An 18,969-nucleotide genomic window follows, 5' to 3' on the forward strand; every position below is an offset into this window, starting at 1 on the left:
TGCTCTTGCGATTTGTCTTCCTTATCATTTCTTATGTTTAACCGGTAGACACGCGAGAACTGAGACTGTAATAATTTAGGGAACAACAAAAAAATGTTTAGGTTCTTTTTAATTTTGCAGCATAACTCTTAAGTCACATACAAGCATGACGTTGACAACAGGTCTGCGCACAACACACGTCTAATGCTCTCCTGAAGGAAAGTGAATAACTGTAGGGTTCAGTCTCTTAGTGAAGGGTGGGACAAAGCCAAACCAGCAGGCAGGATCGGCTGGAACAACAAGGAGTGAGAGCAGCTGTCCCAGGAATTGCCCCCTGATTTTGTTCTGGGGAGAATGGTGAAGCTAGAGTCTTCCTGGGAAGAGTTAATCGTGTAATCAGCTTTTTAAATTTTGACGATGATCCTCATTAGTTACACAGATTTACAGATGAAGAATAGCTGTACTGTTAACAAGCGATCTTAGCACCACAGCAGGCAGAAGACAAGTCTTTATATTAGAACCGACTTGCTAGCTTCCTCTTTAGTTAAAGGGGGTTACATCTTTTTTATATTCTTTGAAACATATAGCCATGACTATCTGGCTGAATTATAAATGATCTGCTATGTGCACTTTCCATGCTCCGTCTGTATGCTGTACACTACACTGCTATCCCGCCACCTTGCTAGAGAATGGAATTGAGCACAGGTAGTATTCAACCTCCTGGTGGCACCCATTTCCTGAGTTACTTAAGGGTTCAGTTTCTCAGGTCTTTACAAAACCCAAATCTTGCATTGCCTGAAAGAGTGTGTGTGTTTGTGTCTTTGTCAGCCCTGTAATGGACTGTCATACCATCCACAATATACCCTGCCTTGCACCTGTTGCTTGCTGGGATAGGCTCCGGCTCCCCTGTGACCCTGAATTGAAAGACGTCATTAAAAAACGGATGGATGGAATCGCCAAATATAGCACACAATAAATATACAGTACAGTAAATTAGAATTTGTTTTTTAACGGGATTTCAGGAATTACATGCATGCAGCACTTTCCCACTGTTTATTGTGTGCAGACCTGAGTGAATATAGGAGAAACGACCGTTACTGGTTTGTTTTAGAAATAGGTACATTTCACCCAGGTTATTTTACATCCAGCACTTTTATTCAAAAGAAATGCCAAAAAATATATTGACATGTTTCTCTCCACATATGACTTAATCACAATGTGCTTATTTCAGATGTAACAACTCGAAGTTCAAAAGTGTTTACCCTGCGTTTAGCCACACTGTGCAAGCTGCTCATTATGTTATTCATAACTATCACACAGGCTTCCCATTCTTCTCCATATATACCCAAGTCCCAGCTCGGGAATGTTGAAGCAAGCCACTCTGCAATGCAATGCAGGATTTTATTCCCAAGCTTGGAAAATCAATTGTGTGACTCTACAGTATATAGGGAACAAAGTTCTTGAGCGATATCTGTCGAAATAGAGTGACTGTATCAAAATAAATAGCAATATATATCAAAATAGAGTGACTATATCAAAATAATTAATGACAACTTTATAGTAAATGCTAACAAGAACTAACAAAAAAAAAAACAAGATTTAACATTACTATTGAATGCAGTTTGTAGAGAAAAATAAATGTCTTTCTGCAAGGAATACCACAAATGTGCTTCAAAAAACCACGCGATTTCAGGTGATTTTCCTCTGGCAATAATCATACTGTCAGGCAGCGGAGAAAGAAAATCTTGTTTCTTTCTATCTAAATTGTAAAAACATTTTTTCACTGTCCCATGAATGTATGCACTATTTTAATATCCTCCCCTTCTGAATCTAACACCCAATCAAATACATTAAACTGCATTAAATTAAAGACTGAAAAATCTGTCCTGTCTTGAGGAAAGCTTGGCAGTTCTAAAAAAATACTGCAGGACACCCATGTTCTCAATCTATTTAATAAAAGGCACTTAAATAACAAAAATAAAGCCAAAGCACAGTGAAGCAGAATTCGTTGTTGAGAAAAAAAAAGCCTACCTCTAATTGCACCTATTTTATCGGGGTCCAGCTGAAGGATACCCTGAGCTGCGTCCCCCGTGACGTTACGTCTGCTCAGGGTCTCGGAAGAAAACAGACCACGCAGAAGATAGCCCACTGCACCTCTGAGGCTGCTCTCAGTGGAGGCCTTGAGCAGAACACTGGCAGGAGCCAGCACCTTCCTCTGAGGGTTCCCAATCAACACTGTCACTGCCAGCGGCGGACACAAAAACTTATCCCAGGCCTGCATGGTGGGAGGTAGGAGGGAAAGACTGGTTACAACACAAAATAGCAAAGACAAGGACTGGACAAAGATAAGGAAGGTAGGGGCTGGCTGGCTTTTACAGTTTAACTCCCTGCTGCTGCTCTTTGCTGGGAAAGTTAAGGGTCTTGAAGTCCTTTCCTAGATCCTAAACATCCACTGGTTATTATCTAACGTCCCGGATGAACAGAAGTATTCGGAAACAACAACAACAAAAAAAAAAACTCTGTCGTACAGATGGCCTGTTCAGATCAGCCATTAAGAGCTCGTTCATTGGAAAGTGCTGTTCTCATACCCATAGGCTGCTCTTCAGCGGAAGTAGTGGCACCAGCATCTTTACTCTTGGATCCAACTGCCACAGAAGCCGAGTCCAGCGGAAAACCTGGCGGCAGACCCGGCGATGAGATGGCGGGGGGGGCCGGCTGGCTGTGCTGTCCTTGGTGACAGAGCAGCGTGGGGCTGGGGGCCCCGGGGGCAGGAGAGAGCCGGGGGGGCTTCTGCACTTCCTCCGCAGGCAGCAGGCGGGGAGGAGAGCACACCCGCACGAGCTGGGGCATCGGTGGGGTGGAGTCCGACGCATAGGAGACCGGGGCCCTGACTGAGTGAGCTGCTGCTCCCGGTTGTACCACAGGCTTCTGGGGATCGAAATAGGCCTCAAAATCCTACCTCCAAAACTGTAGCTGGTTGTCATAACAACGACCATAATGACTGAAATCAACTGCTTTGCAGCAATTATTGGGAATGTACAATAGTTAACAGGCAGAGAGCAATGAATCACCAAAAAGAGTGTCAGTTTGGAATAAAGTGAAAATGTGACTTGTCTGGGGTAAAGCACTTCAGCTTCCTACACAAGATTTGGAAAACAGCCGGAAGGGTTTGAGAGATACGGGACTAGCCCAGCACACCAATTCTTCCTGAACAGTACATTTCTACTCTACAATTTTTGTGCTCTTGTCACGATTCTAATGAATTTATGATGAAAGCAGGATTTAAGAGAATGACTAAAAATTTACAAGAATAAGAAATTAAGACTACTCACTCGCTTAATGAATAGAGGCCACCGGTGGGATTTCTGCATTTCTTCGACAGTTGACTGAAGGCTGTCAATTTTTTGATCAAGTCTCTGGATAGCTTTATGCATCACCTGGCAGAAGAAAAATCATGGCGGTCTAAAAAATGTGCTAATGTGATGAAAATGTCATAATCCTTATTCTTATGTTTAACTGTCAAAACCTTGGCTCCGTCAATTAAATTTAGGCCTAACATTTAAATAATTGTGCTTTAAAAAAGTTTAAATGTCTACAATTCTCCACCCTGGATTTCAATTCTATTTACAAAGTGACTCTATTTGCAATGAAAAGAACTGCAGTATAATCAGTAATGTAAGAAATGAGCTTTACCTTGCAGTAGTTGAGGATTTTTGAAAGTGTTCCATCCTCATTTGTGTCATATCCTTCTTCTTGAATTTCAGTCTCCTTTGAATCAGAATAATTATTAGAAAAGGTGTAAAAACATTTCCTTTAAAAATAAACCGCCTAATAAAATACTTCTAAAAATGCACTATACACCATTTTTAGCATGTATTGTGATACAAAAGCTTTTGGACATAAAATTGAATAAGGTTTGGCTGCTGTGGTCCACTAGAATCATGATGACATGAAGTATTACAACAATTTTAAAATGATCAAATAAAATCTGCAGCCAAGCCTTACTTTTGTATCGAAACAGTTTTGAAAGCAATCACTGCGCAAAAGCTTTGAATTTAAAATTTATGATAGCTGAGGGTTTTCAAATCGTTCCAAGAAAGAAATTTACTTTTAATAAACAGCCTTCTCGGCACACTCTACTGGTAAACAAACAGTTGCTAATCACTCTAACACCCCAAATCCAGCCAGAGAATGTGGCTAATGTTCCCTCAGCATTTACAAGTGGGGACAGACTTAGAGAACTCCAGCTCACTTAACTTTACTCTTGTATTTTAAAGGTCTCCTCACTGTTGTTGTAACAAACAAATAAGTTCTGGACCCGGAGATGATGCTGAACAAGTGAGTTTTATTGCATGCAAGGAACAATACAATCGGAAATTGTTCATAGATTATAGGTGCAGAGCTCACGTTTATATAACAAACTTCAGCCGTTTCTGAGACAAATTGTTACCATGGTAATGGGGGGGGGAGTCACCTGTGTTTGGACATTCTCACGACCTTGAACACTTTGAATGGCTGGTCTCATCTTCCCATAGTTAGGGAGTCTCTAGCTCGCACTTGGAATCTCTTATCAGTTAACTCCCCTCCCTGCCATAACCCAAAAGTGCTGAAGCATGGAATGTTTTGTACCAAAAGAAGTCTTTGTGCAGAAAGAAATCAGTTAACCCTTTTTTCACATCTCATATCTTTCTTCATTGTCTTTTGCATGTTTGGTTATAAATGGAATATTCAACACCAGTTAAACTTATTGGTTGGATTAATCCCAAACAATAGATTAAGTTCCTCATACTGTGGAAGACCGATGGAAGTCAAATGGTCAGGACAGTGACTATGCGCGGGAAAGGTTTTCTGTTCGTACCTAGGACCACTGTCTTAGGTGCAAACTAAAGCCTGTGATTCCTCACACCCATTCAACCAGAGAGAAATGAAACAGATTGCAGGATGCCAAATGGCATCTTCCTGTGCTGTTTGTTTGACTTCTGACACTGCCCCTTTCCCTTTATGTTCCTTTGATATGTTAAAGTCTTGCCTACTTTTAATGTATAAAAAGGAAAGTATAACTTCAGTCCAGAGAGCATGTCTTGAGTGCTAGGGGAAACCCTATCTCTGTGATGTGCTCCCCTTCAGCTGATTGTATTAAAGATCTCTGTTTGACAATCTCCTAACCTGAGTAAAGACTGAGTTTTCTTCGACAATACCAAAAAATTCTACCCCAAGTTATATAATATATATATCATGTATCAGTTTTTTCCTTCTCACTACATAAAATACTATGTTGTTCAACGGATGAAATAATTCTCACACCCCACAAATAAAAGTTTAACTAACCTCTTTTTGACAGACGATGATTCTCTGAGCTAGAATCTTTCACCTGTTCCTGGAAACTAGCAGCACCATTTTGTCCCCTTGAAACTTCAAGGTATGCCAACATACTGTATACAAGGTGCATCTAACACCTTGTTATGTAAACAATAGACAATCTCAAATGCATAAATAAATCTTCTCTTAAACTAAAGCATCTTCATATCCCATAAAAATATTTCACCAATATAGTAATTATAATCATTTTAACTACTAACAGCAACTAAGGAAGAAGAATCCACTGTCCAATCCACCCAGATGATCAAAAACTCAAAATATTGGTATTTCAAAGTTCAATATAAGCATGCTCAAAGATCTTAATGTAAGATTAGTGCTGATATACTAGACACGAAACAATAGTGGCTCTTCCTTGTCATCAGTCCTAGACAATACCATTTATTTGCCAGGATGACACTGTTATGTTTTTACTGACTTTTGTACAGAAAGAGTCTTGTATCTCAGGTTTTGTGTAGCTGGTGATGAACGTATGTGCCAGTGTCTTTTATCATATTTTCTCTTTGCATGATTTCAAAGCGTAGTGCAGGTGAAAGCACAGGTGCTGAACACAAGTTGAAGAGCTGTAGCATTAACCATCAGGCATAACTCGATCACGTCTTAAGGTAAGACCATGTAAATGAGTGTTCATTTAAGATTCACTAACTGATATTTTTATGTCAAAATGATCAAGTCAAGATAAAAGTGAGTGACAGAGCAGAATAAAAATTGTTTTAATTTTACATGTGCCATAATGTTCTGCACACACTTACAATCCCTAACCCTGTTCTAATTCAATGATTCTGTGGAAAAAGCCTCCTCTTAGTCACATACTGTAGGTAAAAATTACTCTCTTACTGTCCCTATCCTACTATGACTGTTTTTCGTATGGGGTAAAATTCCACTATATATATATCGCTGTGCAATAAATCGCGACTTTCTGGTCTCTAAACGTGTCTGATATCAGGTATCCGCTGTATTATAGCATATAGGATATTCAAGATGACTCTGAATATTCTACAAAATAATGTAAACCAGCACCAAAAGAAACCCACTTACTACGTGATTTGTGGCAGTGAAGGCAGAGGGCTCTTTGGCCTGGAGAATGGAGAGATCATCCTGTATCTCCGCTGGATCCTGGCTGTAAAATTGCACCTCCGAAGTCCCGTGGGGCTTAGAAATACAGCTAACTGCTGCTGTTGACTGCTGACTCCGTGGCTCCCTTTGTACAGAGCTTGCACAGGCAGGCTGTGTGGGGGCAGATTTAAGGAACGCTAGAATGAGATAAGAGACATAACTGCTGCATTCGTCACCAGAAAAGAAGAAAGCCCAAAACCTCAAACAGCAGCCAGTGGTAAACCCACAATAGTTCTAACACACTAAATTGACTTTACCCCTTCTCCTTGAAATCTTTGCTGAGTACAAAGACAGCTTTCTGCACAATCAACTCCAACTATTTATTCTCAAGAACAATAACCTACAGGAGGAAGTGGATGAAAAAATGGAAACTGCAATGTAAAATAACTGAAAAGGGTATTGGGCCACAACATGTGACAGTGATAGACTCTGCCAGTCTTTGGAGTTCTGCATGAGGGATCCAGAATCACTCTTCCAACAGAAAGTCAATAAACTCACCCTTGGTTAATTCAAGTGAAAAAGACATCATTTTAGAATAGCTCACATATGGGTTCAGATCAGGTCACCAAGTAGGGCATGACATATGGATAAAACTAGTGTCATATTCATCAAACCACCAGGTGACTACAGGTGCTCTGTGGAGGGGGGGGGCAGTGTCATCCTGGAAGACACCCCTCCTGATAGGAAAGATCTGCTGCAACATGGGGGGGGGAGATGATCACTCAGTACTATTCATTAATGAATAGCATTGATCTGGGCTTCTAAGTGAATGAGTGCACCCACACCATGTCAGGAAATGGTGAAAATGAGGCACCCACAACATTATAGAAAGACCAGAAGCCTTCAGCTGCAATAAAGCACTCATGGTGAAGGATAATTAATCTGACTGTATCACTCTCCCCTTCTGCACAGTAGTCTGCTGCCTTTGCTGTTTACTCAATGGGACTCACAAACGAGCTCTACCAGGTGTCACAAGAGGTTTGTGCACTGCAACCAGACTACTGTATTTTGCTTTAGACTATCCAGCTCTGTGGAGTTCTCTGAGGACCATTTTTGAGGACCCTGACAGCTCTTGCCCCAGGTTGAAATTTGCCGTCGATGGACCTCGCTGACACATTTTGCCTTGCACTTTCAATCTGGAGTGTGTGCTTCTGCCCTCGACTAATGATGTCTTTCCCTCAGATTTCCAGGTTGACATCACCTTTGACATTGCTGCTCTTGAAATGTCGAGCTGTCTTGGTCACTGCCAAATGTTTCTAAACCATCAGCCCTCCTTCAAAGTCACTGTGGTCTCCTCTTGCAGCCGTGTTAGTCATAATTCTAGACACCAGGCCTGTCCAGCATCCTTAGATTAAACTAGCCTTTAACTTCGGGCAAAACCCTATTCCTCGAAACACCGTTTGACTTGCACTTACTTTCACAGCTGCTATAGGAATCCTGCAAATTCTTCTTTCCGTCCTCAATTCCATCCAGTCTGCCATGGCATGCGTTTAAAATCCTGATCTCACTATGTGGTAACTTGGTCAACCAGCCATTATCCACCACCTGCTTCAGAGCTTTTGCTTTTCTGACCACATCACGGCGCATGTTGAACCACCGTGTTTGGACCTGTTTCAGGGTCTTTTTGTTGTCTCCATCCAAGCCATTAATTTGAGCAGTCAAGGCATGCCACAGAGACTGTCGTTCAGAAACTACTTTTCTCTTTGGCCCATACAAGTCTTCCCAATGGGCTCCCATGTAGTCCTTAAGCAGGCGGTTCTGTGCTTTTGAGAAGGCAAACCTGGTCTTCTGCTGCACACTCTGTAGGTCAAACAACATTTGCACAATCATGTCAATGAACATGTTTAAAAAACAAGCACAAAACAGGTGAAGCACTCTTTAAATAAGTGTTTTATATATATATACACAGAGACACCTAAAAGTGATGAACCACAACAGAATTTCTATATTTGACATCTCTTTTGCGGTCCACAACCATCACAACTCCCAGAGTGATCAACAGATTTTCCTCAATTTAAAAGAAAAGCAGCATCAATTACATTTGTCCCCACTGGAAATGAAGTAGTGGTTGTATACTCACATTGTTTTTCTAACTTCAGTATCCCCTTCACTTTATTTACCATTTCAACATTTCTGTACTTGTAGCACACAGTCCTGTGCAGCGCAGTGCCTTGCAGCACTGGGACCCTGAGCTCAGTTAGGGATGAGGGGTGGTAAGGGTTTGTAAGTTCTCCCTCTGTTTGAATGGGTTCCTTCAACAGTCCAGAGACATACTGGTAGGCTAACTGGCTTCTAGGGGAAATTGGCCCTGGTGTGTGTGTGTGTGTGTGTGTGTGTGTGTGTGTGTTTGTTTGTGCACCCATTGTTTGCAAAGATAGGCTTCAGTTCCCCTGTGATCCTGTATTAGGAAAAGCAGTTTGAATATGGACAGATTGATCACACATCCTCATTTAAAGGTTGATCTGTACACAATAAAAGAAAGTGCACAGCCTGTGGCTGTTTCATGCACACGTGCCTTTTTGAATCTTACAGCTTAGGAAAATGTAACTAGTTTACTAACTATACTAGCTCCGAGAAGGAAATTATCATTAATGACCCCCACAAAGTATGGCATTTTTAATATTTTCAATTTTATCAGCGATGACAAGGGCATCGGATAATTAATGTGGTCCACTGTCAGCATCTCAGATTCCCAGTAATAAACGGTACTGGCATCAATTAGCTTTCCTCGTTGTGGTTTCTGTTAATTATTTGACCCAGTTAATCTGAGGATGCAAAAAGTGATGCTGCAGCTCACCTGAACTTGGGTGAACGTGGCCAGTTGAAGTAACACTTAACAAAACGTAAAATATGCAAACGTGAAGCAGTGGGACACGAAACTGGCAATTTGAAGTAGCTTTGGACAACAGTATGCATCCTGGAACGTACCGTGTTATTCAGTCTGCATGCAGGCCTCTTTTTCAGTTTCTTGCTGACCACTGACCCACTCTGAGTGCTACCTCTGTTCTGTGATGTGGGTGTATTCCACAGATCACCTGCCACACCATGAAAACAGTAAGCAATCTGGTGGAGTAGTCAATGAAATGGAGGAGTCTGTTTTACAGCAGCCACTAAACTTACTGTTCACGTATTTTCACAGAAAAGCACAAATACTCACTTTTAAAAAATGAAGTAAACGTCTTCTACTTGAGCCGCTCAGGGAAATTAACACTGAGACATTTGTACAAAAACAGCCGGACATTTTTCACTTTTCCTCTTAAAACCTTAAATTCTGTATACTCTGATCTCGTTGTTTCACCGACAAATTAAGTAACGATACATATTATTGCTTGGCTAAGCCTTACTGATAAATTTGGAATTTTCTTAATTGATCTGATAACCATAAGAGGTACAGGAATTAAAGAATTCAAACCTGAACAATGATTATGAAGTACAACATGATCAACTTCTTTGTGAGCATTTCGAAACAGAATGATCTGGATTAGCGGATGCTATACCTTTGTCGGATGGATCAATACTAGGTGTTCCCCCTGCTTCGAGGTTTAATGGGTTTAAGATTCCAGGCTCCGTGTCTGAAGTGAGCTTGTCAACAGTATGATCTGCAATTTCAACTTCATCTTTAACCGGCGATGATTCTATGGGACACATCCAGTTAAAATAGGATTCATCCGGCTCTGTACAACTACTCTCCGTAAACGCATGTTTGGACTGAACTTTTTGTAAGAGACTGAAAGAATCAGAAGTATCCAAAGTGGTTTTCAATGACACAGTCCTAGCTGGTTCGACCGCTGCACGTTGTTTTGTCCTCTTCGCTTTAGCAGAGAGAGCGACTCGTAAGCCCGACGCTTCAGTGCAGCCGGAAATTTTCTTTTTTCGAACTTTCTTCTTTATTTCTCTCGAGCCCACCTGTTTCCAGTGACATTTTGGGGAACAACTCTCCTTTGCGTTCATTTTCCAACGCCTCGTTTTCTCCTTGGAAATGTAGTCTCTCACCGCGAGAAGCGCACCACCACCTGCCCAGGGTTCAAACCAAAATGCTCTGGCGCGGCTCTTCCAAACGGAAGTTGGAAGCTAGGGAGGTCAGCCCCATTGCGCAAAACCAAACTAAAACTCCAGAAGAGGAATACTCTATCTCTGTACAGTTAAAACATACTGATATAGTACCATCTGAAAGCAAATTCGTAGGAGCAATATTAAAGATAAACTCTACAGAAATAATGTTGTGTATCTAGAGACACCGGCGGTAGTGTAAAATGTAAAATTCACACGGACCAAGGCACATTAACATTACACAGTTGAGAGATGATGAGCACGCGTTTCGTCAGTTTGAATGTTTGTGTTTTGTAGACACAAAAGCAAACTCTGCGAAACACTTCTCCTCTCACCCCGATGACTGCAGCTCGGAGCAAGATCGGGCGGTCACTCTATTGAATTTACCGAGCCTAAGACAGGTGCGGTTTGCCTTCCTTTATGCTGATTCTGCTGAAGACAACCAGCTATCACCTTTCTCATGAAGAGTAACTCAACTCTACACTTCTAGGAATAATAATTTGTGATGCACGACGCCTTCGCTCTTTTTGCGCCACTGCCTTGACGGGTTCGGATTGTAAAAACTCTCAGATAATCTTGTGCTACTCACTGATGTACCAACATGTCCTTTTCCATAACAGTGTTTCGTTTTATTGTAAACCTAGTACCATCTTCGATAATAATAATAATAATAATAATAATAATAATAATAATAATAATAATAATAATAATAAATAAATAAACCGCTATGATTAAGAGAAACATTTATAAAGAGTATTATTACAGTTTGAAAAAGGTGCGCGGCCGCGCAGATGTGCAGTTATGGGGACACGTTTGTCCGATGAGCAGATTAACAGACTGTAGTAAAAAGGGAGATTATGTAAAATGACTGTTTTGTCTGGTCTGTGGTGCACAGGTGCGCCTGGGAGCCAAAAAAAAACCTGTTGCAGGAGAAAAGGGGTCCTAGCACCCTTAGAATTGCTATGTGCCGTACTGGGTTACAGGAGCTAAAATGTTGCTGCATTCAGGAGTCCATTTCGTGACAAGTAGCTCAAAAAGATCATTGAAATCAATTAATCTGTGTTTTGGGAACGCAGCTACAACACAAGACAGAAAACTCTGAGCTAAAAACTACTTCTTTGGGAAATCACGAAAGTTTAGTTTTCATTTTGTTTTCGCAAAACTGTTAGACCTTCATGATCTCCTAAATGGATTGGAGATGTTTTTCAAAGAATTAATGAAAATAAAAGCCAACTTGCTAAAGCCGATTATTAAAGTAACGCAGTAACAGTATGTAGAAATTCAGAATATCGACACGTCACATTGTATCTCGCGTAAGAGTCGTTTTAGACTTCCCGTGATATTGGATGAACTTGCAAGTATGCTCCTATGCATTTTAAAAGGAAATAACTCTCTTTTCTTTTCCTCATAAAAAACAGTTTTTAAACAGTATAGATCAGAGATACCAGCGCACGAACACATTTTATTTGTGAAAAATGGCATGATCTCTATTGTGCACATGCACGCTTAATATGACATGAACTAACCAAAATTTCCTACTGAACGGAAATTGTTTACTAATAGTAAATCGTTATATTATCATTAACAAACAATTAAATTGCTAATAAAACTTCTGCAGTCAAGTACAAAATAAAACCTTTGCAGCAATAAGAGCATCGAGCGTCTGGTGATAACGATACTGTGTAAAGTGCACAAAATCAAAATAAAACATTTAGTTTTTTACAAATTATTCAAAATATTATTCTACACTATAACTAATATAGTATCCTTTAATTTTATGTTAAGATGGTTAAAGACGACAGAGAGAGGAGCGATAAATAATATAACTTAGTTATATAAGTAAAATTCCGATTATTATTTTTGCAATTGCACAGTTCGCACAACATACGCTTGCTGTTGTCTATTTTTTCCAACATAAGACGTTCTTGTAAAACCAGCAAATGTAAGGAAAATAATTAAAGGGTTTGCAGATCATTGGTGTTAACGTCTAATGAAATAAACAGTGAATTGTCATGGACATCAAGGAAGGCACGAGAGAGAGAGTTCTCACCCGAGTAAGGTTCTTATTTCAATCTTGCAAATATTGGGAGCCCTGCTGAGACTTGAGAATCGAAATTAATAAGTAAATTAATTCTTAAAATGTCAAGAGCCATAGGAAAATATATAACAAAAATGTAACTGTTGTGCTACGCGCAGATTGTCAGAAGACAGTTTGTCAAGACAGGACGTACTGTCTAGATTACCAAATTAGCCGAATGCAATTGCTGAGCTTCGCACAAATATGTACTGGCGCTTCCTTTTTGTCTCTATGATTGTTTCTATGTTGTAATCTTTCTTGTCCTAAGGAAAGGGGAAGTATTAGAAACGGACTAAGTGCTGTATTTTTCCACTGCATTACAACATCTTTATAAAAAGCCTGTGCTGCCTTTAGCAAGTGGAGTCTCTGACGCACTCTGCGGAGTGAGAGCAGGGCTCCCAATATTGCAATATTGAGATAAAGACCTTACTCAGGTGAGAACTCTCTCTCGTGGCTTCCTTGATTTCCATGACAGAACGAATGCTAAATATAGAGAAATACCACTAGAGAGATCGCTGTTTTTTTTAATCAATATCTTTCTTACTCTGATTCTACAACATATTTGTCTGGGAGGGTGTTTCAAAGTGGTTTTATCTTTTCTGCCAGGACTATGTGTTTTGAACGTTTATTTCATTTTCCTGAAAACTGAAGACTTTTATAATTTGATATTTATAGATCCTGCTAATAGTAAGAACAATATATTTAAAAAATGTACACAGGATTGATTTAATAAAAAATCAATATAAGTGACTAACGGTCTTTTTGGGTCTTAATAAAAAAATAAAAGAGTGGAGATTAGATTAATAAAATTGAAGTACTGAAAATTAGATTAGAAAGAACTAAAGTAATTACGTGATACACATAATTTTTTCCCTTGATGGCAACAATGCGCTTCCGTAGTAAAGATACACATTATTTAAAATGTGTTTTTCTAGCGATTGTCCAGTAAATTGAGCGATTACGCAGGTATCCTTTTATAGCCGGTAGCTTTGTCATTTTATCAAAAACCGCATTTGTTAAAGGCACAGAAAGGTGATTTTTTACTGATCGGAAAAAGTGACAAATGTTTTCATTTTTTTCTGGGGGTAAATAAGTAGCAAAAGATTTTCTTTGTACGCCCTGGTCAATGTCTATGGGGAAGTATCCGTGTGAATAATTAAATTGTAAAGCACTAGAACATTAGAGCATAAGCAAATAAATACACGTAGATATGCCGATAGTGAGAAAGACGCTACTGTACATTCTCTTTTAAATCGATTTCAAATTTATCAAACACCGAGACTTTACAGCTAGGATTCATTTTCCTAGAAAAATCTTTTATGTCAGGACTAATTGTGTTTGACACCAACAAGACAACGTGTCATTTTCGTGAAAACCGAATACTTTTAAAACATTATATTCATAGGTCCTGCAAATAGTAAGAGCAATATATTGAAAAAATGTCCACGGGATTAATATTATTTAAAAAAAAAGATAACTTGAGTCTTTTTGGTTCTCAATCATACAATAAAAGAGTGGAGATTATACTTTGTTATAAAAATAAAATATTTTAAATTAGGTTCGAAGGAACTGAAGTAATTACATGATGCACATTATTTTTTCCCTTGATGGCAGCAATGCGCTTCCGTAGTAAAGATACACATTATTTAAAATGTATTGTGTTTTTTAACGATTGTCCAGTAGATGGAGTGATTACGCAGCTATTTCTTCTGTAGCCCATCAGTTGTGTTATTTGATCAAAAGCCCTCTTTGTTAAAGTGACAGCAGGGTGATTTTCTATTTAGCCAAAAAAATGTGACACCTGTTTTCTTTTTTTCTGGGGTGATAAGCAGCAAAAGACTTTCTTTGTTATGCCCTGGTCAGTTTCTAGGGGGGGTATCCGTGTCAAGAATTATAATTCTAAAGCACTAAAACATTAGGATATAAGCAAATACACGTAAATTGGCCAATGGTGGGAAATACGCTAAATTCACTTTTAAATCGATTCCAAATTTATCAAACTCTGAGACTTTACAGCTAGGTAATATTTTCCTAGCAAAACAAAACTGTCACAACATCAGATCTTCAGCTGGTTTATCTTCTAAAATAATTCCTTATGCCTCTTTTTTTCGTATGCGAGCTTCCATTTTTCTGTTGTTCTTTAATGAAAAACAAGTATACAGTATGTTAAACACACTAATACTCACACCTCAAGAAGGCTCCACGGCCAAAACGTTGTCTCTCTTTTCTTTTCATGGAATAAGCCTTTACTTGTTCCTTTGCATGTTTAACATGCGTACTGTTTTTTTTTTAAGATTTAGAAAATACTTTCACAGAATCAGGTGGCAGTAACACTTTGGCTGTGAAGACCTTTAGGGACACAAAAGAGACATACAAATATTGTTTTGAGGATTTCTCTGTGGTATGAGGAGTTAAGTTTGTTTTTTGTGCCGTTCTAACTACAGTGCAAATACGTTTGCTGACTCGCCACTTCGAATTCCTTAATCACATCTGCCTTCCCGGCTAAGGCGCTCCACTCCCGCTCTGGTGTTCAGTATGATCGGTCATTTGTAATTGAAACTACATTTCCCGTGGTTCTTTATAGCTCGAATACCGAAGAGGCCTTGTAACAAACATGGGAATTTATTCGTGTGGCGTTTTCTTTTTATTGAAGATTTAACATCTTAACGTTACACGAGACATAGATTGTAGAAAACGCTATCTTTGATGTTTTTTTTTTGTGAACCACCATCTTCGTTTTCAGGGTAATTGATATCTGTTTTTGGCCTTACGTTTTTTTTCTCTCACCGTTGTAGTTGGCTTTTCCTTGCCGTTCAGCATTTTGCCGGATCATCAATTTAAGATAAATCTACTGCTCCATCTGTCGCTATAGTCACACTGAGCCAGGCCTTGCCAAGGCATTTACTTTATGCAAGACTAGGTTGAGATAAATCAGATTACATCCAGTTCTTCTTTAGCTTATCCTAAGATAGAAGACTGGAGCTGAATCTGTGGTTGGGTAAAAAAAAAATACTTTTACTGTTATGAATATTAGTAGTCTCTTGCTCTCTCCTTGTCATTTGCTTAACTGGGAAATTGGTGGCTAATCTCTTCTGCAAATTAGATAATCAGCTCCATCTGGACAGTAATAAGTCAAGCCAGATGCCTTTTATTTTAAAATATCAGCAGTTTTGTGATAAAACACCGCATGCAGATCTGCCTCTGAAGAGGTGAGGTCTCTCGCGTGGGCTGCAGAGCGTAGAAGCCCTGTTTGTTTGTTTCTTTTTGTAAAAGCAGAAAAGAAATGATGTTTCTGTGCAGCTGTCTATACAGTGATACCTCATAAAGACCACGCGTGGCCCTTAACAAGCACACAGCACTAGTTTTTTTTTTATTCTTCCATTCTCTCTAACCTCTTTATCTGGACATGATACACCCTGGACAGGACACCAGTCCATCACAGAGCACAACCATACGCAAACAAGCAGACTCACACCAGGGTTAAAATGAATTTTCCAAGACGTCAATTAGCCTACCAGTAGGTCTTTGGACTGTGGGAGGAAACCAGAGCATGCAGAAGAAACCCACGCAAACACAGGTAGAATATGCCATCTGCATGCAGATAGCACCCCAGGAATTGAAACCAGGGCCACAGCACTCCTTACCACTGCACCACCATGCCGCTCGATGTTATTATTGATAGTTTTAAAATATCATCTATTTATAAGTATCTTAATTTCACGGTTAAAAAACAAAGCCATTTGCTAACTGATGGTTTTAGGCATAAACATAAATGATCCTGACGGATGTCAGATTAAGATCAGCAACAGAATAGGAGCAGTAATTGTGCCTGTCGGTCCTGTTTTTTCACCGTCTCTTCCTGCCTGCTCCGGAGACATAAAGAATGCAGGCATCAGAGCGTATGTGAATTGTACTCTATAATGCAAACGTTCATTAAGCCATATCTTTTTGCCACACTGCCATAACTTCAAAATGGTTCTGCAGCTTTAGAAATGTGGCATCAGCTGCGCTTGCTAATGCTCTTCCTGTCCTCGGGACCTTGTGACTGGGATTCAGGGCAAAAGATATAAATCAAAAGCACAGCAGGATGTCTGGCTCTTTTCCCTTTGCACTGTGCGACAGTGCACTACATTAGAGTACCTCCCTTTGCTGGGAGACACAAATTCTTTACGTTTAAGTTGTTGTGTATTCAATGGCTATAAATTATAAAATTCCAGGTGCTCCAATCATAGTTAATACAATTCTGTACAATAGGAAAATGTTTCTCATTATTCAGTTGCACACATTGTGTGCAGTGCAGATAATGTTGTCATGTTTTCCCCCAGAAAGCACACAGATGCCTCACTCAATATTTGTTCAAGTGCTCTCAGGATATCAGGGCTTCTCTGCTGCTGCAGGTTTATTACAACTTTCTTCTGAAGGACACTTGTGTTTGTTTAGACTAGCTAATGAAACCCAAAGATAGGGAAAGCCTTGTGATTCAGGAGACATTGAAGATTTGATGTCTTTTCTGCATTGTAATCTTATCAAAGTATAATATTAGGTTTGGCCCTGAATAAATACATTTGTCAGTCTTCCAGTCCTTTCCAGATGAACTCTTTGGGTTATGTGTTTTTTAAAAAAGCTTCATATGCTGGAACTCAATGGCTGTTTCACAAAGTTTACCATTTTAATTGTGCTGAAAGAAGAGTACAAAATACAAACTTTCAGTGTTGAACACAGATACCATCTGTACAGAAATGATGTATTTCAGGTCCTCCTAATTATAAGGATATTTAATTTGGCAAATTAATGGAAGCAATTTAATTACCTTTAAGATGTCCCTTGGCTTTCACGGATATATGTTTGACCATGAATGGCCTCACATTAAATTAATACAGATTTATCCATTTCTGATTTCTTAATTCTGATTTAAACAGTGTATGAAGCAACATATGAAATCTTAATTCCTTCCAATTCATCATATTCTGCAATACTTCACAACCCAGCAGATAAAAACAACTTTTTTGACCTTCTCTATTAGTCCTTCCTGATTTTCTAGATGATTCTGTACACAACCTCCTACAGCCAGTTCATATCCTGCTGGTCAGCATTAGTCTTGACAGCCTGCACACAGAATAAGATGTATTCCTGTTCTGTCTGCTGAGCTATGGAGATATGGAGATTTCTTCCTCACAGAACCTGGTAAACTGGAGCCACTGGAATCCGTGCAGAGTCCTGTTGTATTCTTTACCATCGAAATATTAACATTCACTTTGTTTCTGAAGGCCTCCTGCATCACAGCCTTATCATTCTAATAAGAAAGAAGTGAATGTTAGCAAAACATTCAGGAACCTTTCTCTCTAAATATATTAAAAAATATATTTTGAGTTGGCTGTTCTCATGGGGTTGCACTCAAATAACCTGGTAAAGAATGAAAGTTCTTCTTCTCCCCAAGCTGATTGTCAAATGAAATACTCATGAGAGTGGCAAATCTGATGTGGCCTGCCTTCACTCCTCCAGGGCTGTAATAAAGACAATAATTTATTGTCCTGATCGCCAGTTTCCAGAACTGGGGGCAGGGCAGTGAGAGGGGATATTAATTCCACAGAATAAAATGCATACAAAGCACAAGGCTGTTTAATAGGCCTGTGTGGGAATAAATGGGAAGCATTGATAATTGATTTTCTATGACTGGGATTGGCAGATGAGCTGCTAAGAGTCCTGAGGATCACCAGGCCAGTGTCCAGATCAGGGTCAGAGGTCAGAGCTGGCTGGGTGGCCGGTGCCACTGCTGTCCTCAAGGGTGAGATAAGAACAGTGGAACTTTCAGGATGAAGAGCGGGACTACGATCATTCCGACGTTTGTTTTTTTGTTGTCATTAGTGGTCAATGTCTTTGCCCTCATCCAGAGAAAAATGTTGCTGGGTTTTATTTTATTTTTGAATGACAGTTTACAAAGCAGGAGATGGAGGCTATCAGGGTTATTTGTCAGCTGCCTAGAAACAGAGGGCAGATCCTCACCAGAGGGAGATGGAGCAACTGAGATCTCAGCATCTCAGAGAAAGACGGAGTCTTGAGTAAAATCTCAGTGAGACCAGATTGTCTGGGAGAGTCTGAGTCAGGCCAAATGTTTTGGAAGCTGGTAGCAGCCTAGTTGTCCAGTTGTGTTAGTTAGGGTCTTGAGATAAGTCCAGTTAATGGCTCAAAAAGGAGCTTAGGCTGTTTTGCTTTGTGATAATACTGGCTTTGGTACCTTATGGCTGCATGTATTGGTTTCTTGGGTCTGTCTGTGTAAATGATCGCTAACTATGGTTTATCAACCCACAGTCACACAGAATGTCACAAGGGTAAAATCTAAAGTCCTCTATATAGTTCATTTTATGGTGATG

General features: G+C 39.6%; 2 protein-coding genes across 2 annotated transcripts in view; one reads left to right on the top strand and one right to left on the bottom strand.

Annotated features, from left to right (window-relative positions):
• Nucleotides 1–2,255: 2,255 nt before the first annotated feature.
• On the bottom strand, nucleotides 2,256–10,873 carry LOC148675983 (uncharacterized). Its single transcript, XM_088599442.1, has 7 exons — nucleotides 9,969–10,873; nucleotides 9,400–9,506; nucleotides 7,887–8,271; nucleotides 6,394–6,608; nucleotides 3,673–3,747; nucleotides 3,312–3,416; nucleotides 2,256–2,907 (listed from the first exon to the last, which is right to left on the bottom strand). Exons 1-7 carry the CDS (start codon nucleotides 10,420–10,422, stop codon nucleotides 2,524–2,526), a joined length of 1,725 nt encoding a protein of 574 aa, XP_088455568.1. The 5' UTR covers nucleotides 10,423–10,873; the 3' UTR covers nucleotides 2,256–2,523.
• A 2,059-nt stretch (nucleotides 10,874–12,932) lies between these two features.
• The window catches only part of rai2 (retinoic acid induced 2), a 37,740-nt gene continuing 31,703 nt past the window's right edge, over nucleotides 12,933–18,969 (top strand). Inside the window, exon 1 of the mRNA XM_088599480.1 lies at nucleotides 12,933–13,032. The gene's annotated coding sequence lies outside the window, so the exon portion shown is untranslated. The remainder of the gene's footprint in view (nucleotides 13,033–18,969) is intronic.

Source organism: Lepisosteus platostomus, chromosome 2 (genome assembly GCF_059453375.1).
Source record: "Lepisosteus platostomus isolate fLepPlt1 chromosome 2, fLepPlt1.hap1, whole genome shotgun sequence".
Taxonomy (NCBI): Eukaryota; Metazoa; Chordata; class Actinopteri; order Semionotiformes; family Lepisosteidae; genus Lepisosteus; species Lepisosteus platostomus.